Below are 27,342 nucleotides of genomic sequence, written 5' to 3'. Positions count from 1 at the left end.
TGCAGGGCTCGAAAGAGCCACTCCTATGTGGCAACAGAAATCTTTGCCAGGTAAATGCTATCAACATAAGCAAAATCTAAAGCTTTAATAAAAATATCCCTTATGGATGGGAGACACTTTCAAATGTACACTAAGGGTAAACTGATGCACTGTTGTCTTCCTACATCTTCAGAGAGAAAGGGCCAGTTTCTGTACTGCTGCTCAGAGATTTCCCCAGACTGCCATACGGTAACACTGAACAGGGTCTTGTCAGGTTTCACAAACTTCTGAATAGAAGAAGTGGGCACCAGTGAAACTAATAAGAATCAGATGAATTTCAAAATGCTGTTCAGGAAAACTCCAAGCAATAGGAAGTATATTGGAGGAAGACAATGACCCCTGCCCAAAAAAAATTGACTGGGTGAAGGGTAGAGTGATAGACACCCACATAAGATCAGATCATATAGCAAAGAGGACCTCTAACCCTTAGGTCTCCAAGAAACATCCTAAAAGGTCCAGACAACAGCCTTCAGTGCCCTTGGTGATAAAATGAAGAGTTGTCTGATTGCTTCACCCTTTAGTCTTCAGATTCCTTAGGACAGCATCCTGCCTTGGTCCACCTTGAAAGTGCTGAAACTAGTTATACCTTGTGGAATGACACTAAGAGTATGTCTACACCGCAATTAAAAACCCATGATTGGCCCGTGCCAGCTGACTTGGGCTAAAGGACTTGGGCTAAAGGGCTGTGTAACTGTGGTGTAGGCATTCAGGCTCAGGCTGCAGTCTAGGCTCTAGGACCCTGCAAGGTGAGAGGGTCCCAGGGTGGCATCTCCAGCCCGAACATCTACACCGCAGTTAAAGAGCGCCTTAGACTGAGCCCTGCAAACCTGAGTTACAGGCCAGTGGTGGGTTAACTGCAGTGTAGACATAAAATTTGCTATAAGGAGAGGGCAAGAGAAAGGGATCATAATCGTCATCATCCAGAAGGTCAGCAGGCGTTCGGACAATCTCCAGCTATAGCTGGATTTCACACACGGAAATTTACAATATTTGCTTACATTACAGCAGTGGTTCCCAAACCTGTTCCGCTGCTTGTGCAGGGAAAGCCCCTGGCAGGCCGGGCTGGTTTGTTTACCTGCCGTGTCCGCAGGTTTGGCCGATCGCGGCTCCCAGTGTCCACGGTTCGCTGCTCCAGGCTAATGGGAGCTGCTGGAAGCGGCACGGGCCGAGGGACGTACTTCCAGCAGCTCCCATTGGCCTGGAGCAGCGAACCGCGGCCACCGGAAGCCGCGATCAGCCAAACCTGCGGTCACAGCAGCTAAACAAACCGGTCCAGCCCGCCAGGGGCTTTCCCTGCACAAGCGGCGGAACAAGTTTGGGAACCACTGCTTTAGAGGAATCACTCGGATGTAGGAAAAGGAAGATTTGGGCAGTTTTTAGCAGTTGGCAAAGGTGACTTGAAGCACGAGAACCTACAAGGTGAATAGGTTTTAGAGTGGTAGCTGTGTTAATCTGTATCAGCAAAAATAATGAGCAGTCCTTGTGGTACCTTAGACACTAACAAATTTATTTGGGTATAAGCTTTCATGGGTTAGAACCCACTTCATCAGATGCATGGAGTGAAAATACAGGAGAAGGTATAATTACGTGAAAGGATGGGGGTTGCTTTACCAAGTGTGAGGTCAGTCTAACAAGATAAATCAATTAACAGCAGGATACCAAGGGAGACTAGAGTAATTTATAAGGTATACACTGAAGATGGTCACCACTTCTCCCCTCCACTCCTGGGAATGAAAAGCGGAAAGGTTTGTCATACCTTCGAATGCATCCGTATCAAGATTAGAAGATGCAAAGATCCGATTCATCACCTTTGCAAGCTTTTAAAGGTAGGTTTCCGCTTTGAAGGCTAGGCACATAAACAAGTCCTAAAATGAAGCCGCAGTTATCGGCTGCCCCCCAAAATCCCAAACAAAATCTAAGATTGGATATTTCAAAATCAGAAATGCTTTCACCTTTAACTGCTGCAGAACTCAAAATTAGCTTATCTGAACTTTTTTTTTTCCCCCAAGTCATCTTTGGGTTGAGATCAAGCATGAGAAATTTTAGCTCAAAAGCAATCTGCACAGGACTAGTGAAGGAATGCCAGATGGAAAATAGATGGGCACAGAGGAAAACAAACAGGAGGGGCAGATGGGATGGAATGTGCTTCTTTACTATGGAATCAATTTTCCATATTCTGGGAAACATATTGAGTACAGCAATTCTCAGAGTTCTCTGTATTAAATATTTTCTAAATTACTAAAATGTTTTTGAGTAAACTTCCTTGTTACTTTTTACTGATCGGTATTTGCTGAATGGTATCTCTGGATTGTTATTTATCAAATTACACCATGAGATTTTTCTTCCCTGAAAGAAATTTCTCTCAATACAACACTGAGCACTGAAATATAGTGTTGTAGTAACCATTTTCTCTAGAACCAATCACAAATGATATGGAAATTCATAAAATTATGGCTTTGCTTCTCTTCAGATTTCTTTTTTACAAGACCTGTTGGCTATGGCTATTTAAGTTCTCCCCCAACTCCTCTCTCTTCCTGCCTCATGTTTACTTCCAATATTATGTTTTAAAATGGAATGGTCCTTACATTATAGTTAACTTTAAGATTCTGTGACAGGATGTCATAAATGTAAAGGGAAGGGTAAACCCCTTTAAAATCCCTCCTGGCCAGAGGAAAAATCCTCTCACCTGTAAAAGGTTAAGAAGCTAAAGGTAACCTCGCTGGCACCTGACCAAAATGACCAATGAGGAGACAAGATACTTTCAAAAGCTGGGAGGAGGGAGAGAAACAAAGGGTCTGTGTCTGTTGGTATGCTGTTTTTGCCAGGGATAGAACAGGAATGGAGTCTTAGAACTTTTAGTAAGTAATCTAGCTAAGTATACGTTAGATTAGGATTTCTTTAAATGGCTGAGAAAAGAATTGTGCTGAATAGAATGACTATTTCTGTCTGTGTGACTTTTTTGTAACTTAAGGTTTTGCCTAGAGGGATTCTCTATGTTTTGAATCTAATTACCCTGTAAGGTACCTACCATCCTGATTTTACAGGGGTGATTCCTTTACTCTTACTTACTTCTATTTCTATTAAAAGTCTTCTTGTAAGAAAACTGAATGCTTTTTCATTGTTCTCAGATCCAAGGGTTTGGGTCTGTGGTCACCTATGCAAATTGGTGAGGATTTTTACCAAACCTTTCCCAGGAAGTGGGGTGCAAGGGTTGGGAGGATTTTGGGGGGAAAGACGTGTCCAAACTACGTTACCCAGTTAGAGTTTGGTAGTGGCAGTGGTTATTCCAAGGACAAAAGATAAAATTAATTTGTACCTTGGGGAAGTTTTAACCTAAGCTGGTAAAAGTAAGCTTAGGAGTTTTTCATGCAGGTCCCCACATCTGTACCCTAGAGTTCAGGGTGGGAGAGGAACTTTGACACAGGTATTTTTAGTAAAAGTCAGGGACAGTTTGCAGGCAATAAACAAAAATTCACAGAAACCCTCAAGCTGTCCCTCACTTCTACTAAAAATAAACTTGGGGGAGGAGGGAGGACGACAAACAGAACGCTGCTGGGGCTTGCAGCTGCTCCAGCCCCATTGGGGCTGATCCAACCCCAGCCACTGCACCAGGGCTGGCCACCACTCCAGTCCTGCCCCAGAAGTAATCACAGAGGTCCCAGAAAGTCACAAAATACATGACCCGTATGATGGAATCATATCCTTAGTTATAGTAAAGGACAGTTAGAAAATTATTATTTTGACTAACCCCTTTAAATATTTAAATTAAAAATTTCTTTAAATCTTGTAAGCTGAGCATGATCAGGCTGGTCAATAACCAAATGAGAGACCTCAAGGAGAAGGTGTTTCAGAGAATGGTGAAGGCAATGTGAGAGGTAGCATTCCTTCTTACGAGCCATTACTGAACCTCATCATGGTGTTAGTGGTCCCTGTATTACTGAAGATGCTGTTTACTGCATGAGATGTAAAGCCTTTCTTTCTTTCTCCTGGTGGTCAAGGAAGGTACTATTACTTTTTCTTTTATAAGATTAGGGAAATTAGCCAATGTGTCCAAGAAAAGGCAAATTAAGTAATAAACAAAGTTCTTAAATGTTTCAGTTAGATAAAGTGGTATTTTTCACATCTTGTCAAACTATTACTACGTGGGGCTGTGCACCGCCCAGAGATAATGGACGTTTCAGTACCAAACTGAGCAAAGACGGTAAGTATTTGTTTAAGACTGAGCACCTTTCATTCCAATATATTAGTGGTTCATGTTGATACCATGTTAGTCATCCTAACAATACATTACTATGAATGTTTATTATACCAGCTGAGACCACTTGTCTGTCTATTTCCAGCAGTAACCAACATGGGATTGCTTTGAAGGGAGGTAAAAAAATCTAAAAAATGCATCTAGGCAATTGTACAGGCTTATATTTGTGGGGAAGGTGAATTTCTTCAGTCATCCAGAGGGCAATCTCCTTATACCATAAAATATAAGGTTAGATTGTCTTAGCATAGATACAATAAGGAAAAACATTAATGGTCAAAGTCATCAAGGCTTTTTTTGTTGTTGTTGTTGTTAAATCCACCTTAAAAAGTATTTGCCTTGATAACCTCCTGCAATGATGAATTCCACACACTGACTATAAACATTATTTCCTTTAATGAAGGCTAATTTTACTACCTTTTCCATTTCAGCAAGCATCTCCTTGTCCTTGTGATTATTTACCTTGTCGTGTAAATAATCAGTTTTCACACTGCCCTTCATAAATTTGAAAACTTCAGTCAGGTTCTCCTTGCCAATTACTGTCAAGGCTAATTGAAACTTAATTTTTGAAACCTCTCTTGGTACACAAGCATCACCATGCCTCTAGCCATTGCAGTATCAGCTAAAAACATGGATATATCAGTCAAACACAGTTGTTGATCATGCTCAACTGTAGTCACTACAGCTTTGGGATTTGTGAGTGGTTTTTTCCCCTAAAAATCTTAAATATAAAATCCCTAGTTTAGCCACAGGTAAAATCCAGATTAGAAGCAATGGTCACACAAAAGCCTGCAACAAAGCCCACTGCCAACTGTGTCCCCATATCTATTCAGGGGACACTATCATAGGACCTAATCACATCAGCCACACTATCAGAGGCTCGTTCACCTGTGCATCTACCAATGTGATATATGCTATCATGTGCCAGCAATGCCCCTCTGCCATGTACGTTGGCCAAACTGGACAGTCTCTACGTAAAAAAATAAATGGACACAAATCAGACGTCAAGAATTATAACATTCAAAAACCAGTCGGAGAACACTTCAATCTCTTTGGTCATTCGATTACAGACCTAAAAGTGGCAATTCTTCACCAAAAAAACTTCAAAAACAGACTCCAACAAGAGACTGCTGAATCGGTATTAATTTGCAAACTGGATACAATTAACTTAGGCTTGACTAAAGACTGGGAATGGATGTGTCATTACACAAAGTAAAACTATTTCCCCTTGTTTATTTCCTCTCCTACTGTTCTTGTAAAGTGCTAGAAATGGCCCACCTTGATTATCCCTACAAAAGGTGTCCGTCCCCCGCGTCCTGTCTCCTCCCCCCCCCCCCCCCCCAGCTCTCCTGCTGGTAATAGTTCACCTTTCCTGATCACTCTTGTTACAGTCTGTTTGGTAACACCCATTGTTTCATGTTCTCTGAGTATATAAAATCTCCCCACTATATTTTCCACTGTATGCATCCGATGAAGTGAGCTGTAGCTCACGAAAGCTTATGCTCTAATAAATTTGTTAGTCTCTAAGGTGCCACAAGTACTCCTTTTCTTTTTACAAAAGCCTGCAAAAAGCAGAAGAATGCCCCTTAAGTTAAACTGGATGGCCAGCTTGTGGCTTTCAGTAGCATTACCCACTACCACAGCAGCTATTAGTTCACATTTTAAATAGATCACTCCTGCTTTGTGCTTTACAGTGACTGCTTTATTTCAGGGTGAAATTCAACATACTGCTTATTATCTTTTAGAGCCCTCTATGATGTAGGCCCCAACTTTCAACTTCTCCCCTACCCAGTCTTGCAATACCCCACCACAACTATGCTTGGAATGCTTCAGTCCCAAGGGTTAAGCTAATGGGAGCCAGAAACTGTATTCAGCATTTTGCAAGTGTTCATTTTTCTTTTTCAACTAAGAGATTGCACAAGAACCAAACCAACACAAAATTTAGATTTTATATACAGAACCAAGAACTCAATCAAATTTTAATTATATATAAAATCATATACTCTTGTTGCAATGTTTGCCAGATACATATTATTACTACCCTTCAAAAGCAGGGTTCATAATACCGTTATTACAAAACTTGGATTATATTAGCGTTAGTGGGGATAGCCAAAGTGTAAAATGGATTTAATTCTTTAGAACGTAAAAAATCCCATAATGGAACTTGAAGCTGAAAAATATCTGATAATCAGACAACACTAGGATATACATAATTGGAAGACCATGATCATCATGAAGCTTAAAAGGCTCAGCACTCTGTATCTTCTTTGGTTGTAAGAAGAGAATCCTTTAGTAAAGAGAATTTTATCTTGGTATTTAACACAGTTAAAAAGTTAAGATCTTCATTATTATATGGAAATGGATTACAAACTGTTGAACTAAAATTGATCAGCTATCCTGTAATTCTAACACCAATTTTATCATGCAAACCCTCACTATCCCCTTGTACAAAATGCACTTGCCGAGTTACAGGCTAACATACAACACAGCATCCCAGATTCATCCCACTGCAACTCCCAAGGTCCATCTAGATTCAGAAGGGATTAACTTGCCCCAGTGTTTTTAACTAATGCCACGAAGGGAGCAAATTCTGGTTATATACTGTGACAAAGCTCTGTCCTTGCCTCCGTGGGTCCCGTGTTTCCTGGCGGATTGCGCTAGCCTCAGAGGCTCACTGTGACCCTCCACGTAACCCTTCTCTCTCTAGAGACAAGGGTCACAATCTACTGAGCCATTTTCATCATAAGCCAGAGAGGGAGGTGAGGAGAAGTTTTCCTTCCTTGCACAGTCTCTGTTGTCTCCCAGTCTCAGTGATTAATCGGGGGCAAAGGTGGGGGGGGAGCCTGGGCCCACCTTCTACTTCGGGCTCCAGCCCAGGGACCCTAATAGTATCAGCTATGTAGCTGACCTTTTAGAAACATAACATGTACAATTCCCTGGGCTACTTCCCCCACAGCAGCCCTCACTTCCTCAAGCTCCACTTCACCCTTACCTCAGGGTACCTCCTTCCTTTTGCCTGATATAGTATGTACTACTCAGCCTCTCCAACAGCACAACTTCCTCCCACAGCTCCTGACATGCACACCCACCTGACTAACTGGGATGCTTTTAACTAGCTTCAGCCAGCCCCTGATTGGCTTCAGGTGTCCCAATCAACCTAGCCTTCTCCCTGCCTTCTGGAAAGTTCTTAATTGGCCCCAGGTGTCTTAATTGACCTGGAGCAGTTCCATTTCACTTATCCTGGTACCAGGGATTTGTTTAGCCTGGAGCTAATCTATCTATCTCCCACTACTTTTCCATAGCCATCTGGCCTTGCCCCATCACAATACCAAAAAGATCCCCTACTAACCCAAAACACAGAACTGCTGATGGGGGGTGGAGAGGAGGGAAGAGTCATAGATTAAAGAAAAATAGTGAAGGCAATGGAAATTTAATTGGTATGCATATACACGTACAGTAATTTCCAACAAATCTAACCGGAAGAAATAATTCATTTCATTCATCTACTTCAGTTGCCATTCTTAGCTGCTCTTCCTGACTGATTCTACTGATTTCTTGCAAAGACAGTTCAAAATGCAGCAGAATATATATTTTTCTCCTTCTCTGCTAGGCACTATATCTCATATCACTATTTACTATATTGGATTTAAATGATTACTTATTTTGAGAGGTTTAAATCATTTCTACATATAAAGTTCTCCATTCTGTGCTTCCACTATGTTCATCTGATTTTATTTGCATTTTCATCCCTCTCAGGACTCATCCAACTCTAGACATCACAATCCCCTTTCAGACCCAGCAAAACTGTCCCAAATATAAAGCAATCTTTCATTTAATTCCATCTGGTTGAATGGAGTACCAATTCCAGTGTGGTCATGTATTAATTTAATTTTCTTTACAAGCTAGTCTTATGGTATTTTCTCCCCATTCATTAATTGTGTATTTTATTGTTCCCTTGTTTCTTTGAGTGCCTTCATACTTGAAGGACATGTTATTATAAATAATCAAATTACTAACTGTACAGTGCCTAGCACAAGGGGGTCCTGATCCATGGCTGGGATCCATATATGTTATCGCAATACAAACCACCACCACATAGTTTACCAAACCTAATAAGCAAAGTACACAGGAATAGCATCTTTTATTTGTATTGTAAAGAACTTCCCTTTTGAGTCCCAACTATAGCATCATCACAATCGGAATGAATATAATAATTTTCAATCTCTACATAGCAAGGATGGCATAGTTAATTTTACTTGCCTCTCAAAGAGAATGCTGCTCTACGAGGATTCGATGAAACCTAGGTTTGCAAGAACTTTCACTGTCTCCTGTACATAGAACAGGAGACTCACTGAGAAACAGCACTAACTTGCCACATTCATATTTGCGGTTACCAGAGCATCAGCTAAATGTCTTTTCCCCAGAAACAGGTTACCAATAGAGGTATCCAAGTAAGTTATCTTCATCATAGACTGGAACACAAGTTTCTTTGGTATTCTTTCACCGCCAATATTTCTTTTCTGGAATTAATCAGCAAGCCTATCCGTGACATTTGGTCTACGGCTTCTATGAGCGTCAACGCTGAAAGGACGGATCACCTAGAAATGTGGTCTCACCAGGAAATCCCCATCATAGGTTTAATAAATATTTAATACTGTAGTAACATTACAGGAGCACCAAGAAGCACCAACCAAGGTTGGGGCCCTCGTATGCATGGTGCTGTACAAACACATAGTAAGAGACAGTCCCTGCCCCAAAACACTTAAAATCTATGACTATGAGCCTGACAAAGGGTGAGAGATTGTGTGTGTGCATGCATGTGTGCAGGGGGGGATATAATCCTTATATTACAGATGAGTAAATTATTTGTACAAAGGTCACAAAAGAAGTTGATGGTAAAATTAGGAACTGAACCCAAAACTGAGTCCCAATCCAACACCTGCCCACAAGACTATCCTTCCCCTCATCATTCTGCAGATTGCTCCCTGCTGAAAACAATACCGGATAAATTCTTTTCCCTCTGTCATGGCGTTGATATGTCACTTGCATGCCACAGAGCCCTGGCAGCTGGAACCACCACTGACAGACAAGCTGCCTATCATGCTTCTTTCACAGATTAACTCTTGAACAGACTGAAGAATGTGGATTACAGTTTACCAGGCTCTCCTGTGCCAGAACAAAGCTATCTCCAACCACCTACTAGAAGTAAGCGATGTTCTCTCTCACGTGCACACACGTGCGAGCTCCCGCTATGGCTGGACACTCTCCAGGCTGTTGTGTTTGGGACTCAGCTCAATGGACCCTGTGTGCTCTTTAAGCCTCGAATCTGATCAGGCTCCAGGCACTGTCCCTGGCTAGGATCTCTAGACACATTCCAAGGGTGTAGATCCTGTCTAGCACCTACTTCTGAGAGCTGGGACCCAGAAGTCCAATTGCTCAGCCCCTGATACTAGTGCTGGCCCCTTAGACTTTCCTTTCTGCAGCTTACAATATACCTCCTCCCACCACTCTGAATTTATTGTTTAAACTCTTCAGGGGCACAAGACAATGAAAGCGAACAGATACTTTGCACAGGACTGTAAAACCATTACCCTTTACTTATCATGAAAGATACACAGATAGATCTAGACAAAATAAACACGGGTGTAGGCATTTTCCCTGCCACTCTGGAGAGTTTTTTGGGCTTGGGAATAGTTCTCTGCAGCTCACAGCACCTCCCTCAGCCAACTAACCTTCTCTTACTTTAGCTGGTTCCCTGGTTTAACCAAACTCCCTGCTATGAAAACATGCCTCTCTCCTGCCCAAAGCTTCCTGACTCTTGCTCTGTGAATTTCTCCCCCTACCAACACCTGGACTCTGCTACTGAGGATTTTCCACTCTCCCTCAGTGCACATTAATTGAACGGACAAGCTTCTCCCATCTTTAGTCAATCCATTGACCCAGGGTGTTTCCATCTGAACAGTTGACTATTTAAAGTTTAATGATCAACTATTGTCCCTAGTCTGGCAGACACAAGCAAATGGTGGCTGCCATGTCCACATAAAAACATTCCATGATATAGCAACTTCATAATGTCAACCAGAATTCATACACTGTATACAGACAGACTCCTTAACTCATCAGTGATCATAACCCATGTGTTTCTCCACCAGATTTTTTTGACCCAAAATAGGTAGAGTTCCATTTTGAGAGTCAGCTGGTTCACAAAAAAACCACCTCATTTCCCATTTGCAACTTAGCTTGGGCACAGTGGCAAAATATCTTACATATTTGTACCTACCTGCCCCACCCATCACACCCCTGTAAAGCAGGGTTATCATCCCCACTTTACAGATGGGAACTAAAACACAAATATTCAATGACTTGCCTACAGTCATATAGGAAGCCTGTGGCAAAGCAGATGTTCCCCAAGTCGTAACCACTGGGACAACCTTCCTTTCCCTATACTGAAGATTTTAAAATGGCTAGCCAGCTTCTAATTAAACAAGAGCTTGTTTTGTAGAGAAGTTGGTTTTAATAGAGCATCATCATAAGCTGCATGTCTGATTAAAAGAAGTCAAACATTGCATTTTGCAGTTGCATTTTGCATTTCACTATGTTCACAGCATGAACTTTGAGAGCCAAACTGATACTCTTTTTGGCACGCTCTCATTTAAAGAGTTTTCCCAGAAAGGCATCCAATATGCCTTTAGCGTGTCACCAGCATAAGTACTACTTTTAATTTTGTTTAAATGCTGCTCTGTTACGTGACCTTTCTACTTCTTGGTCACCAAGTGCTATGTATGACTTCCCTATCAGCTCTGAAGACTAAGATTCTTCGAGCAACGGCCATGTCTTCTATGTGTTGTGAAATACCAAACACATTGCCAGTGCTCAAAATGATCCAGTGAGAGCAGTCCAGCAACAGGTGGAGACACTGGGCCCACATAACTGCTTGCAGATTTTAAAACGGGAAAGCTATAGTGAACATGCTGCTCCCTCACAGCTATCAGAGCTCACCAGTGGTGCTGGAACACTTTTTATAGTGAGGGTGCTGAGAGCCAGCAAAAACTATCCCCAAACTTTTCGTGCTGCCTCCCTCCCCACCACCACCACCAAAGCTGAGGCAGAGCTGGCAGTTGGGACCCCACATGTACCCCTGGGCGTGGAGCCAGCAGGCGCAGCTCGGAGCAGGACTGGGAGCTGGGACCCCACATGCACAGTCAGCACCCCGCATAAAATCTAAGGGGTGCTTCAGCACCCCCCTGCATCCCTACTTCCCGCGCCTGTGTAGGTCACCATTATTTGAAGTTGTTTAATTCATACAGAAGAGAAGCGTCTTTTGGGATTCCTCTCCCAAAGCCCATTTCTTCACATTAGAAGTTAGCTAGTGATCAGCTGCCATCATTTTACATAGGGCACACTGTATATGAAGTCCCTCTGGCAATTCCCTCTTCCATGGCCTCTTTTAGGCTGCATTTTCTTCTGTATACCTCTGTACAATTTCCAGGGATTGTGGCCAGACTGAAATGCTACCTACATGGTACACTCTGTTAACCTGTTCAATAGTGATCTGAAACCTTTCCAATGCTCAATTTCAACATGTTATGGCAGATATTATACTCCCCCAAAATTTCCACCTTACAAAGTTTAGTTGGCTGAAGCAAGGTAACTGACTCATTGAAAGAGATTTCCAAACAAAATTTCTCTTTTGCTCTCATCCTGCCTAAAAGCAGTTTTAAATGGACACTTCCCAAATGGATCACTCACTGTTTATTTTTTTAATCAGTCAATTTAATTAACCTGCAACCAAAATAAAGTTAAAGAGAAAATGTTTTTTCAGCCTCAAGCTCTGAAAGTCCTAACAGGATTTCACTTGGTCCATAAATTGCTAAATGAACAATTCCAAATATCACAATTAAGTCTCTTATGCCTACTGTATTTTTTTCCATTCAGGGTCTTAGCTTGTGTTATCAGAAAGCCTTCCAATGAGAAAAACAGATGGTTAACATCTATCATATGCTGTTTACCTTATTCCCCTCCCTATGGTAAAATTGTGTTTTCTTAATTTATTAAGATGGTAGACTGTGTTACTTGGGAAGTCAAGGTTGAAGAAGAGCTTTGCATTTGTATACAAGAGTGGTGAGATTTGAGGTTGACACTTGATCACACAAGAGCTAACTGACTTTTTGCAGACTGACCCAAGTCTGCCAATAGAGCCATATTCCTGAAAGATATGCCACATAGACGTACTTTCACCTTTATTATAATATCTTCAAGAGAAGTCAGCAAAAAACAAACAACTTTTTAACATTAATAACTCCTGAATATACTAAAGATGATTCTCTCTAATTAAAACATTTTCTGTTCAATAGCTGCCCTTATTGCACAATGGATATTGTTTCTGGATATTTGACATTTCATCTATCATCGAAACACCCAGCACAGATACTAACTGACCATTATTTTAACAGTACATTCTATGCAAGTACCTTTCTAACACTGTTTGCATTTGGTGTTATTTAAAACCAGAGCTTAGCTTTACACTACCTTAGTCTGTCAGTACACAAGTGGCATATCATCATAAATTAAATTTCATGATATTGACTCTATTCAACTTCATTTCAGGTCTGTGGCACACTAAGGATGCCCAGGTGCATAAAAACCTTCAGACAATCACCAAGCAGACTTTCTGAATATATTCTATCACTTCTTGAAAGAAAGACAGAAAGAGACAGACAGACAGAAAAAAAAATCCACTCCAGCTCAGCAATCCCCTCCCCACTTCGGTTTTAACACACATCTATGGATATGACAAAAATACCATGCCACACTACTAAAATGAACTGCTGTTATCTATGATACTGCAAACTCATTCAGACAGAAAGCCTATTCCCAGGTGGACTGAATTGTTTAAGGCAGTGCTTCTCAAGCTATCTGATGTGGGGGACCGGCAATTTTTTTTTCCAGTGTGCATGCAGACCGACAGCCGATGGCTCGCGGATCAGCACCGGTCCGCGGACCAGCACTTTGAGTAGCACTGGTTTAAGGCATTAGTAATAGGATCTGGAACAGTCTCTCTAGATCACAGGTTCAAATCCACCTTTCCAACCAAAAGTCATTATCCAAAACTGTTTGGAGACCACCATAAAACAAGCAGATAGTTTACCCACTTCCTAACTGACAAGCATCCAAGCCTCAAAACACACCATTACAATTACATTATGGTTGGCAGTCTCAGCAGATAACCTAAGGCCTGATCTACAGCTAAAACTTAGGTCAACCTAGCTATGTGACTCAGGGGTGTAAAAACTGCATCTCTCAAGGGTATGACTTTAAGACAACCTAAGCCTCAGTACAGACACCACTAGGTCAACCTAGCTACCTACTGTCTCAGAGGGGGTGGATTTACTACAGAAATAGAAAAAACCCTTCCATTGCTGTAGCAAGTATTTACACTACAGTGGCATAGATGCAGCTGTACTGCTGTAGTACCCATAGCGTAGGCAGAGGTGGATTAAGATTTATTGGGCCCCTGGGCACAAAGAACAACTTCTGCCGTGTGATTCAAGAGATGTACGAGGGATGCAGCACCACCATTCGCTCGGTCGAAGGGGAGACCACTGAGATCCCGATCCGGAGCGGAGTTAAGCAGGGCTGTCCCCTCAGCCCCATCATCTTTAACCTCACCATGGAGCCGTTGCTGCGAGCGATTTCCAAGGGTGCAGACGGCTTCAACCTCCACAGTGAGAGGGTGAGCATCCTGGCTTACACGGATTACCTGGTCCTGACCACAGACAACCCAGAGAACCTCCAGCGTATGCTAGATGCCACCAGTCGAGTTGCCGACTGGATGGGGCTCCGCTTCAATGCAAAGAAGTGCGCATCCCTCCACATAGATGGCAGCAAAAGGGACTCCGTGCAGGAGACAGAATTCCAGATCCAGGGCGAGCCCGTCATCCCCTGGCAGAGGGGCAGGCCTACCGACACCTCGGCACACCGACGGGTTTCCGTGTCTGACAGACACCCAAGAGATCCTACAGGATGCCGCCAAGATCGACACCTCACTGCTAGCACCGTGGCAAAAGATAAACGCCCTGAACACCTTCCTGATCCCCCGCATCTCATTCGTCCTGAGGGGATCCGCTGTGGCAAAGGTACCCCTCAACAAGGCAGACAAGATCATCCGTCAGCTGGTGAAGAAGTGGTTATTCCTTCCCCAGAGAGCCAGCAACGAGCTGGTCTATATCACCCACAGGCATGATGGTGCCAATGTCCCCCGCATGGGTGACCTGTGTGACATCATGGTGACCACCCACGTCTTCCGCCTGCTGACGTGTCCCGACGCCATGGTAAGGAGCATCGCAGCAAAAGCCCTCCATGACGCAACACAAAAGCGGATCGGTAGAGCCCCCTTCAGCCAAGACACCGCCAGCTTCCTGAGCAGTTCCCTGGATGGCGAATTTGGCCGAGATGGGGGCGACATCGCTTCACTGTGGTCCCGGAGCCGTCCGCCACGGGAACAGAGATAAGCATTGCAGGAAGTGCGGCTACTCCAATGAGACCCTGCCCCACGTCCTGTGCAGCTGCAAGCCCCACTCCAGAGCCTGGCAGCTGCGCCACAACGCCATCCAGAACTGCCTGGTGAAAGCCATCTCACCGTGCCTGGGGGAGGTCGCCGTGAACTGCGCCATCCCCGGTACTGACAGCCCGCTGCAACCCAACGTGGTTGTCACCAACGAAACCCAGAAAAAGATCATCCTCATCGACATCACGGTCCCCTTCGAGAACAGGACCCTGGGCTTCCGAGAAGCCCGAGCTCGGAAACTGGAAAAATACGCCCCTCTGGCCGACACCCTGAGAGCAAAGGGCTACGAGGTGCAGCTGGAAGCCCTGATCGTCGGAGCCCTGGGCGCTTGGGACCCCTGCAACGAGCATGTGCTGCACACCTGCGGGATTGGTAGACGCTATGCATGGCTGATGCGGCGCCTCATGGTCTCGGACACCATCCGATGGTCCAGGGACATCTACATCGAGCACATTACCGGCCACCGACAGTACCAGGAGGAGTGAGCCGGTACGACATTGTGCACACACTATGGGAAAGAGACTGAGAGGCCTTCCCCATCGGACCGTATGAACTGGAACCATAAACCCATTGAACATTAAACCCCACCAAATGAGGGTAGACCCATCCCCACCATCATATCCACTCACTATACTCCGCATACTGAACATAGCCGTTGTGTGGATAACTTACCCCATATCTCAATGTCTGTACTCTGACCGGTTAAACTTTTCCCCCAGTCGGGGAGATTGCAGATTATTATGTGATCCTTACTCCACCAGCTCCTAAATCGAATTTTACACCCCTTGATAATCTGTACCTTATCCCCTAACAACCAGAAACTTCTATGCTTGAACTCTGTACCGTTTCTTATTTCAACATTATCTTAATAAAATTATTAAATCTGAGCTGCTATGTATCATCTCTCACTTACCACAATAGTAAATCACATCTGACTAGAACAACTCAATGCTTGGCTGCATCGCATAATTTCTCTAATCATTTGAATACTATGTGAGGAATGTTCTGTAAACATGTCATATGATTATTTCCACAACATTCCACCATTCACTAGGACAACTGTAAATGTATAAACAGTTCATTTTATACTTTGCAATGCTCGCAATACAGAGGTTAAAAAGGTCTTCACTTCATGCCAGATTGTTACCTAATTCACATAGCCTTGTGTGCAGTCATTTGCTTCAGTTACAGTGGTGTAAAATGTATTCAGGAAGCGCTTTCCATCCCAATGGATCTAAGCTCACTTCACAAGCCATATAAACATCACTGTTGGAGGCAATCACATTGGGGCAAGAGGAAGTCATTTGATACACTTAACAACAACATAAGGAGAGGGAGGATTGGGGGGCACTTCTGTTCAAGGACACCAGGGCAAGCCCTTGTACTTACAGAGTACCTTAGTAGTTAAATTTATTAACCTTAATTTGGAATGTTGCTGATTTTGTACTCTATGTATTTTATGACTTTCAAACCAACCTTTGTACAAATTTAAGCACTATACCCAGATGTACTGACACTCTTTCTTAACCTGTGTAGGAGACAATTTTAACATTGGCTTTAATAAAAAAGTTTAAATCTAATGTTCATGCAGAACAACCAGGAAGGACCTCAGTTTTTGGATTCTCATCTGAGTTCCGCATTCATACTCAGTAAATTTAACTCATTCATTTACTTTACAAAGCTGAAATCTTGAGTCAAACCTCTGAAGATCTGAACATGTCTAATCTTTCACCATCAAGCCACTCTCTCTTGTTAGAGAAAATAATTTTTTTATACAAAAGTGTCTAATCTGCATAAACAATTAAAAATACAATACAAGTTAGGCCTGATCCTGCAAACATTAAAGCATGTGCATAATTTACTCACATAAGTAGTCTCATTGACTTCTATGGAAGAACTTGTGTGAGTTAAGTTACATACATGATCAAGTTTCAGAGTAGCAGCCGTGTTAGTCTGTATTCGCAAAAAGAAAAGGAGTACTTGTGACACCTTAGAGACCAACAAATTTATTTGAGCATAAGTTTTCGTGCATCCGATGAAGTGAGCTGTAGCTCACAAAAGCTTATGCTCAAATAAATTTGTTAGTCTCTAATGTGCCACAAGTACTCCTTTTCTTTTTGCATATACATGATCAAGTGGTCTGTATGAATGGTCGCAGGAAAATAAGGCCCAGATCCTACAAACTGTACCCAAAGGTGCTTTACAGGATTAACGGAAATACAATAGAGGAGGTACAACCAGAATGGAGTTTGAAGAGGATTGATTTTTGGAGTTGTCAGACGTGTTGGATGAGAAACAAAACTGGTCTTGAAAAACATTGACTGCACTATGTCCACAGGCAAGTCTAGGCACCCTGGGGTTGTTTGGTTTTTGTCATCTCAGAACCTAAAACTGTATTGAGAATCACACAGGCATAAGCAAAAGCCCATGCTCTCGACACAGGCTCAAAGCCTAAACATTTCTTTTTAAAATGTCTAAATATAAAAAAAAAACCACAGTAATGTAGTAATTATGCATCCACATCCACTCATTATATCCTGAAAAACTACTTCTATAATCCAAAGATTCCTCAATATTCATGAGTCAGTGCATTTTTGTCATATCTTTAAAAAAAAAAGTGTTTTAAATCAAGCTACTGGATCTTGTACTAAGTAAGAATGTGTATAAACAAAGAAGTGCCTAGCATAGAGCACATAATACAATCTGTGGTAGCAAGTGAAATGTTTTAAAAATTAGATCAAAACGCAATTGATAGCACACATTTAACAAAAAGGAATGACACATGACTTATGGATTTCTCCTTTAACAACTTTGGGTAACAGCAAACTGTGAACTAAACGGCATGTTTGTTTTCAATAAGGACGTTTCATACTTCATGCACCTCAAATAAAAATGCAGTACACTCCCTCTGCGAGGCTGTGTTCTGTTGTTATCAATGGTTATAAAACTAGTTTATTAGTTATAAAACCCTTTATTCAAAATCTGTAAGTTCATTAGAGGTACCACTCCCTCCATCACAGAAAGTTACATTTCATCCAGTCCCAACTATTTCACACTCCTTGCTTAGTAAAACATTTTTCACAAATGAACTTCTTCCTACTGAACCTGTGTAATATGAAAACCAAACTCAATATCCCTTGAGTTGAGCCCTACATAATTTGGGCCATGATCATGCAGTCTAATTGGCACAGGCAGAACCCTGCTAGCCTTGTGGAGGCATACTGCATGTGCATAGAGGCCCACCTGTACAAACCACATTGCCAGGGCCTTACTCTCTTGCTATGATATCAATATTTGTTTGAAAACCCTGTTTATGAAAATCAGACTCACATCTCTTATTGATGTCAACTTTAAACAGACATTATACACAGCTATTAATAATTGTAATTTATATTTCTGAATTGGGCTCTTGATTAACCACACTGTTAAACAATAGAATACTAATTGAAATGTATTAAATATTTTGGATGATTTTCTACATTTCATATATATCATATTCTGTGTTGTAATTGAAATCAAAGTGCATATTATGTTTGCTTACAAATATTTGCACTGCAAAAATGAAACAGAAGAAATAGTATTTTTCAATTCACCTCATACAAGTACTGTAGTACAACCCCAGTCATCAAAGTGCAACTTACAAATGTAGATTTTTTTTTTGTTACATAACTGTACTCAAAAACAAAACAATGTAAAGCTTCAGAGCCTACAAGTTCACTCAGTCTTACTTCTTGTTCAGCCAACCGCTAAGACAAACAAGTTAGTTTACATTAAGGGAGATAATGCTGCCCTCTTCTTATTTACAATATCATCAGAAAGTGAGAACAGGCATTTGCATGGCACTTCTGTGGCTGGCATTGCAAGATATTTACGTGCCAGATATGCTAAACATTCATATGCCCCTTCATGCTTCAGCCACCATTCCAGAAGATATGCTTCCATGCTGAGGATTGTTAAAAAAATAATGTGATAATTAAATTTCTGACTGAACTTCTTGGGGGAGAATTGTACATCCCCTCTCTGTTTTATCCGCATTCTGCCATATATTTCATGTTATAGCAGTCTCAGATGATGACCCAGCACACGTTGTTCATTTTAAGAACACTTTCAGTGCAGATTTCACAAAATGCAAAAAAGGTACCAATGTGAGATTTCTAAAGATAGCTACAGCTCTGGACCTAAGGTTTAAGAATCTGAAGTGCCTTCCAAAATCTGAGAGGGATGAAGTTTGGAGCATGCTTTCAGAAGTCTTAAAAGAGCAATACTTTGATGTGGAAACTACAGAACCCAAACCACCAAAAAAAGAAAAATCAACCTTCTGCTGGTGGCATCTGACTCAGATAATGTAAATGAACAGGCGTCAGTCCACACTGCTTTGGATTGTTATCGAGCGATTGGCTGAACAAGAAGTAGGACTGAGTGGACTTGCAAGCTCTGAAGCTTTATGTTGTTTTATTTTTGAATGCATTTTTTTTGTACACAATTCTACATTTGTAAGTGCAACTTTAATGAATAAAAGTACTGTAATGCAATGTCTTTATTAGGTGAATTGAAAAATGTATTTGTTTTTTTTACAGTGCAAATACTTGTAATCAAAAATAAATATAAAGTGAGCACTGTACACTTGGTATTCTGTGTTGTAATTGAAATCAATATATTTGAAAATATAGAAAAAACATTCAAAAATACTAAAATGAATGGTATTCTATTTCTTTTTTTAAATCGTGCAATTACTTTTTGACATAACTTGCTCAAAGTCACATAGGAAGTCAGTGGTAGGGCCAGGGATAGAACCCTGACAATCCTCTGCCCTAGCCACTAGAATATATTTACCTTGCATACATAAGTGGACTTACTCCAGCATCTTTTGATTAGTCAACTTTAGCTGTTTTGATCAGAGAAAAGTTGAGTTCTATCATCCCTAAAGATATAAGGGTAACACTCCTAGGCAAGAGTCACCATAGCATTTCAATTATAGTTAAAAAAAGTCAATATTTTATTTTAGAAGTGTCTATACCACACATATGGAACAAGTCTGAATTTTGTTAAAAAACACAAACACTGCTGTTCTGCCATACTTGCTGATGCTATCATAGTACCATACACCACATAATATTAGAATTCTGCCTTGCATTCCATTTCATAATCCTGCAGAAGGCAGGATACGCAGCTGAAGGTCTGGTGCCAGGAGTTCAGGGACCTTTAGCATTTTATTGTGGATTCAATTCCTGCACCAGGCATGTTTATTTTAAAGAAAAACCCTGCAATCAGACAGAGAAAGGAATTCCCAAACTACCACTGAAACCAGAGTGAGGAACCAGGGAGTTTCACAAGGAGCACACTACACTGGTCATGAACAGGAGAGGCTATGCAGGAACAGATGGAACCTAGTTATTTGGGGTGAGAGTAAAGGAAGATGGAGTGCTAGCATGTAAACCAAAGCAAGTCAGGAACTACACTAACAGGCATAGATGCCAAATGATCTGTCTTAGTGGAATTGTTTATAGAAAAGTTGTACAACTTGGTGTGTCAGATGATCTGCTGCATACTCCTCCTCTTCACTACCAGAACAGAAAAGGTAATTTGTACCTTACTATACAGAGGATTTATTTAATAGAGTTACTCTAGTGACTCCATGGTTAAGGTCATGTTGAGATCTGTACTTAACACAGTATTAAAATCCCTATATTTCATAGTTTAATGACTCAATTAGTCTCCAAATGTTACACCACAACTCTTCAAAAGATAACTGAACTTTCCATCTTTTTTTTAGTCAAAGTTAAAACTTACACTTTTTAAAAAAATTTCAGGCCTTGCAGCTAAAAAAAAAAATTACTACCACAACCCCCAAGTTTCACATGCAAATACATTTTCATAGCACCTCAGATACTGAACTCTTCACATGTGAACAGAAAGTCATTTTATTTATCTGTGACAACATTGTTTAGTTCTGTGAAGAGCAGATCCACTAGTTACTTCTGTCCTCTGATGCTGCCCACTATCCAACTAGCTCTCTTGCCTGGGGTCCATACTTGGATCTTCCCCAAAAGCCCTTGCCTGCACTGTACCCCAGCTTCCTCTATGCCCCTGCCTCCCCTTCCATCTCTAATCATGCCTCCTTCCCAGCCTTCCTGCAACATATGTCTGAGCAGCAAGCTCCACTCCTCAAGCAGCTGCAGCTTCAAGTCTCCCCATCTCCTGTCCCTTCTATGCCCCCTGCTATTCATAGGATAGCAACCAGGAATCTCCAGAGGGATGGAGAAGAGACAAAAAGATTGGGGCAGGGATCGTCTTTTTGTTCTATGTTTGTAGCGCACCTGACACAATGGGGTCCTGGTCTACAATAAGGGCCTCTAGGTAATACAAGAAATAATAAAGCTCCTTGTCCCTTCCATAAGGGGAGGGAATAGAGCTTTTAATGTCCACAGTGTCTCCTAGCCAGAACGGCACCATTGGAGGATGTGGGGATCCCCAGTAAAAATCCCAGTACCCTCTCCATCCTAGAAGCTGGAAGTAGCAAGGCGAACTGGACTTCTTCTCCACTTCAGAGGTTCACAAGATAACTATATTTCACACCTACCTCTAACTAGCAGGTTTAGTCCTCTAGCTACTAGCTGTCTGGTAAATTTTTCAAACCCTTGTTTTGGTTATTCAGACAGGGTATTTCTAGGGCAGTCTCTAAAGGCAAACACCACAACACGATAAATCTATCACTGCTTTGATAAAGTAATCTGTAAATTCTCTAGAGATACATTTTACCAGCTCTACAAGAGGCAAAGAAAAGAAGGAAGGGGGAGTTCAGTCCCATGCTAATTCATTCCCTGAAACTCTGCTGAGGTTGTTGATAAGTGTGTCTATCAGGGCCAACTGTGACAGCAGATTTTATGATATGGAAATGACTAGAAGGATATCTATTATAGGTGACTGGCAGTCATTACAAGGGTATACAAAATTTATCTGACACTTAGCTGCCCAGAAGCCAACACAAAACACAAGGAGACCCACTGCCCTGGCGAGAAATCCAGCACCATCCAATTTCCGGAAACTGGAGGGAGCTGAGATTCCTATCTAGCTTCTGTTTCTAAACCCTGATTGCAGCACCACCATTCATGCTAGCCTCCAATGAGGTGTCTAATAAATGTGAAGCCCTTCCAACATCTGTTGGCTGCTGCAGAAGAGAAGCATATTTTCACCGTTTCCTTCTCTTCTACTCTAGGCTATTCTACTCTGCCCTTGCCTCAGTCTCTTAACTAATACAAAGGGACAAGGAGGGAAATGTGCGTTCTTCTATCCCTCTCCCACCTCTTACTTTGGTCTTCCTCTCCAGTCAACAGCTGGTCTCTGCAGCTTTTCATATCTTTCCAAGCTGAGGCAGAGTGAAACTGACATGGTTTGTGTTTATTTCACTGTAGCCTAATTGGTTCTAAATAGCAGCAGTGGAACTGACAAAACTTGTCAGTTTTCAGTCTGCTGTAGCTTAGCAAAACAGCAAAAGTATAGGTAAGGGAGTCAAGTCTGTAGATTTAAACACTAAAAATATCTCCAGCCTCTTTGCATTCCTGTTTGAATTCAACTCAGTTTCTCTTCTCTGTACAGTCCATACCTTAGAGGCCCTGCTTTTTAAGCCACCAGTCTCCTTTAGCCCAGTCAACACAGCTCCTGAAGCGTTTGGAGGGGGTCGCTGCCAAGCAATGCAAAGCACTCCAAACCCCTTAGCAGCTGAGTGTATTACAGTACCTCTACAGCACTTCCAGCATGCATGGACTTAGAGAGTACAAAAAACAGGGGCCAAATCATTCTCACCGACAAATATGAGCACCATTAAAATCAACAGGATTACTCACGCAGGCAAGGTGAGCAAAACTGAGCCCCAGTCCATGAATCGACTCCAGGTCTTCTTCTTTGTAGTGTAGAGTACAATCACTATATCAGCAGGCCTGATCCATATACTCAGCAACATGGCTTTAAATTGGAAACTTTTGGGGGGGCAGGGATCTTGTCCTAGGAGTGTCTAATGTGCTTAGCACAAATTTGGTACTATAAGTTTCATATATTCCTATGCAAGCAAGTTTCACCAAAGCTTTGAAGGATCATCAACATTTTCAATTGCCAGGTCAGTTTCCACACAAAAAGAAGCTTCATACATCTAGTCTTTTCTCTGTTAATAAAGAGTTTCCCAAACTGTGATCCAGGGAGCATTAGCTGATGGTCCAGAGAGCCGCCTAGTCACAAGATGCTGGATCCCCCACTATTCTCATCTGCTGAATCAAGTTCAAAGAAGCTAAAAATCTATTAAATTTTTTCCAAATATTGCTTTTACCTTTAAGCAATTGCTGTGGTTTCCATGGGGCTGTTATAGAATTGCAAATGGGAAGGAAGCTGCCCACAAGACAGTATCTTATTAAGATTTAGTCAAAGTTATGAAATAATTTGAGAATCCCTGTATTAGTGTATTCCAAAAGTACATTATGCAACTGTTATGATTTACATCAGGGAACTGAATAAAATAGAAGTTGAAAATAACTAGCTGAATAGATACAAGTATGTTGTCAAGTCAGTCTCAGACTCTCCAGTACACCATCACCACAGTACCTCAACACTTCATCTTGACAGTTTTAGATACATTCCAAGATCATTCAGAACCCAGACATTGCTGTATTGACAAAAACCTGGAGGCTCACTTTCTAGTTCTTCTGACAGCTATCTATTCTGTCCTGTATGGGATATCAACGTGCATTTTTCTAATATACTTATATTTTCAACATAATGTAGCCCACAGTTAACTAATCACAGGCATTTCAAAAAAGTTATTTCTACTATTCCAAATCTAGTCAGCAATCTAAATATTGATTGTATGTGTAGATACTAAAATTTTATCATACATGGACAATCAGCCTCTTTTCCGTGCAGGTAATTCAGTTTCAGCTGAGCCATAGCCACTATTTTATGGATTATCTCAAGTGCCTCGTGCAACATACCTCTTTCTGTTTGTTTTGTAACAGTAAGAAACAAGATTGACAAGAGTTAATGGAGTTACTCCAAACACTGTCTCCTACACTGTTTAACAAGGACTTCACTCCATTAGTCCTCATTAAAGAAAATACATCTAGCCCAGAGCTTGATTGTGTTTTAAATCCTCTCTCGCCTCAAAAAAAAAAAAAAATCAAGCAATTAATTTATACTAATACCTGCATGATGAGAGAAATACAAAGTGTAATTCTCCTAGTTCATATTTAAAAAAAAACAAAAACCTCTGTAGTAATTGGAGTAAAGACTCAAATGTACTAGGAGACCAATCACACACATACAGGATAAATATGACTGAACATTTTAAGGACAATAGAATCCACAATAAGTGTCAAATGTTTCTTTTGTTTGAAAGTGTTAATTTGTTCAGAAGGCAAGATAGATAAGCGCAATCATAATTTTACTTTCTATTTACTTTACGCTATTTTCTTGTCATCTGTTTTGTAAACACAAATCTAGAACAAAACTGAACTGAAAACACTAATTTCAAGGAACATTGAAAAACTCTCCATTTTAACTATCAGAAGTCAAAAATATTTACCAAAACATCTGCAGAAGCTAAATATTTAAACAGCTCCAACAAATATCACTGTCCTGTGACCACCACCATGTTACTGACATTTACAATATATTTAAGATGTTTCAAAGTGCAAAGAAGTCAAACAACAGGGCTACCAGTGTTAGAACACTTAATTCCAATATCATGTATATCAGGAAAGTAGGTCTGACTGTGTATGATGCTTGTCAAAACTTTCACTATGCATCTAACAAGCAGCAAGGCTCTGACACTAGCTAGCTTCATCACAACTGCCTTTTCTAACTTCTGCAGGGAAATATAAACCGAGACCTTCATGGATAATTCATCATGGTTTGTGCCATAAATTTATAATGTCACTTATAAGTTTTTGATCATTGGATTACAATAGGCTTAACAAGAATACTATAGCTTGCACTATGCACAAAGTAAAGAATAATCTTTATTTCTGAACTTTTTAGGCCACAAATTAAAACAGATCTCAGGTTTAAAAAGTGTTTTATAAAGTAAAAGCCTCTTCAAAACTGAAAGATTTACATAAAGTAGTTGGTGCCTTAGAAGTGTCTGAGTTGGTTTTACTTCCCCCACCCCCAAGTTTTGTCTTTTGTGGCTCTTGTTTAAATACATAGGACTGAAAAATGCAGGGAACATCCCAGTCTCTAGGTGGGGGACTGAAAGGATTTAGCCTGGCTGAGGCCTACTTAATAGATGAGGCCTGTAGAGCTCTTGCAGCCTTAGCTTCTTCACAAGAAGAAATAAAAACTATATTTTGGGCTATGAATATCAGGCAAGTTCATGGAGCTTGGGGCAAAGAGACAGGCAGTTTCCTGATATAAGGTTTCACAGTAAAGGAGAGTTAAATGCCACAGCCCTGCACTTTCACAAACTGAGGGATTCAGACCCAAGTACACCATACTCAGGAGTCAGCGGGACGCCTAGCATTTGCTTCTCTGGGTTGTCTCTGGAAAGACTGTTATAAAAGTTGGTACAGGACAGGCAAGTAAATCCTAACTACTTTCTATCTTTAAATCTCCTTCTTTCCTGGGATCTATGGGTCCCCAATATCAGACTACATTAAGGAAAGATTTCATAAGACTACAACTATATAAACACACACAGGCTGCATAGATTAACCATAAAGAGCATGAAAGCTAGTTTTTAATAAGATTAAGGGTGGGGGTCACAAAAAAAAAATCACAAAATAGAGACACAATAAATACTGAACTGCCAACAGGATCAGGCTGATTCCCTTGATAAACAGGCACACGCCCTCCACCCCACCCCCTTTCCAGCGTTTGTTTGTGGGGGGGTTGCCTCAGTTTCCAAGGCGCTCTCCCTTCCCCACTCCTCTTCAGTCCGCTTCCCATCTGAGCGAGAGCAAGACTCCCCCCAGTCCCAGCACATCCCCACCCTCATCCCCTGCCACGGGGCTGCCCCCCTCTTTGTCTCTCCCATTATATAACGGGAAGGGACCCTCCTGCCTCCCCCCCAGGAAGGGCTCCGGCTGCCGCTTCTCAGCCGGGTTCACACTGCGGCTGCCGGGTCTCCCCCACGCCTGCCCTTGCCCCCATCCCATCCCCTGCGGTCCTCCCCTCCCTCCGTGCGCGCCCACCTGTCCCGGGGGTCGATCCAGCTGGTCTGCTTGGTGTTGTGGTCAATGTAGAAGACTTTACCGTCGTAATCCCTCGCCTCCTCCCAGCCATCGGGTAAGGGGAGCTGCCCATTCCCCTCTTTCCTAGGCATGGTCGGGCGCCGGGGGTAGCTGCTCCATAGGGCCAGGAAGAAAGAAGGGAAGCGGGAAAAGCCCCCAGTAGAGCCGGGGGACGGCGGCGGGGGGGTCCGGAGCCGGGCCTGGGGCGGGGGGGAGTAGAGAGTCTCGTGCAATCGCTCAGGAAACCCTCCTCCGGTTCAATCCACCATGTCTAGGCTGCCGCCGCCTGCTGCAGCAGCACCAGGGCAGGGTCCCGGGCCGAGCCCCGCCGCTGTCTGGGTTCGGAACGGGGGAGCCCGGCTCAGCCCCGGGCAGCAGTCGCCGCCGCTCATTAGCATGAGATTAACATCCATCTCATCTGCATGCACATTCCTCGCCGCCGCCGCCGCCGCATTCCTCAGCCTTAACCCTGCCGCTGCCGCCGCCGCCGCCGCCCACAGCAAGCGCGCGGGAGGGTGGGGGGGGGCGACCCGGGCCTGACAGACCCCGCCGAGAGGGGGAAGGGGCGATCGGCGCGGTGGGGCCCGCAGCAGCAGGCGAGAAGAAGGAGAGGGCTGCAGAAAGGGGGAAGGAGAGCGGGAGGCAGGAGCTGGAAGGGCTTCCCCGCCCCGGCGCTGCTTCCCAACTGAGCAGCGCACGGGGAAGCGTGGAAGGGTCACCGCGCGCCCCCCCCCCCCTCCGGAGAGCCGGCACGTAGCCCTGACCCCCAGCCCTCCTTTGGGCGCCCCTAAGCTAAGTGGGCCCGGGCTGAGCTGCGTCGCGGGTGGAAGCGGCCAGCGGAGAATCCTCCCTCCCCCCGGGGCTGGTGGAAGGACTGTGCCCTTCCCGCGCTCTCGGCGCTGGCCCCGGGCACGGAGGGGGCGTGCCTAGCATGCACCGTACGGGGCTGCCGCTCGTCTTTGCGCCTCAGGGCCCGCCGCAGACAACGGCCTCCGTCCTTAGTGACCCGCAACCCGCTGTTGCCAACCTCAAATGGTCAGAAAGTCGTGCCCCAGGCCCCCCGAAACCCTGAGATATGACTCTTAAAACAGATCGGTTTTATTTTATTTTTAAATATTGGGTTCCCTTTATTTGGCTGCAGGTTGCTGAACCTTGAGGTTGCACTCAGCTTTTGTTTTCGAGCTTTCCTCCACAGCCATAACGGCCAGGAACTTTCATTTAAACACACCAGTCAGCTGAGTTCAGATTTCAGAGTAGCAGCCGTGTTAGTC

At 42.7% G+C, this 27,342-nt stretch overlaps 1 protein-coding gene across 5 annotated transcripts in view; it reads right to left on the bottom strand.

Annotated features, from left to right (window-relative positions):
• Positions 1-26,523, bottom strand: part of WWC2 (WW and C2 domain containing 2) — a 179,430-nt gene extending 152,907 nt beyond the window's left edge. For 2 of the 5 annotated variants that reach the window (XM_084627435.1, XM_084627434.1), the window contains exon 1: positions 26,033-26,522. In XM_084627435.1, the coding sequence (XP_084483561.1) occupies positions 26,033-26,163 (131 nt within the window). In that variant the 5' untranslated portion in view covers positions 26,164-26,522. Of the gene's footprint in view, positions 1-26,032 lie in introns of all 5 variants that reach the window. The other 3 variants (XM_084627433.1, XM_084627436.1, XM_084627437.1) reach the window with 2 other exon arrangements.
• Positions 26,524-27,342: the final 819 nt, after the last annotated feature.

Source organism: Lepidochelys olivacea, assembly GCF_965140295.1.
Source record: "Lepidochelys olivacea isolate rLepOli2 genome assembly, chromosome: 4".
NCBI lineage: Eukaryota > Metazoa > Chordata > Testudines > Cheloniidae > Lepidochelys > Lepidochelys olivacea.
The sequence above is the reverse complement of the archived record's forward strand: the minus strand, read 5'-3'. Positions and strand labels throughout refer to the sequence as shown.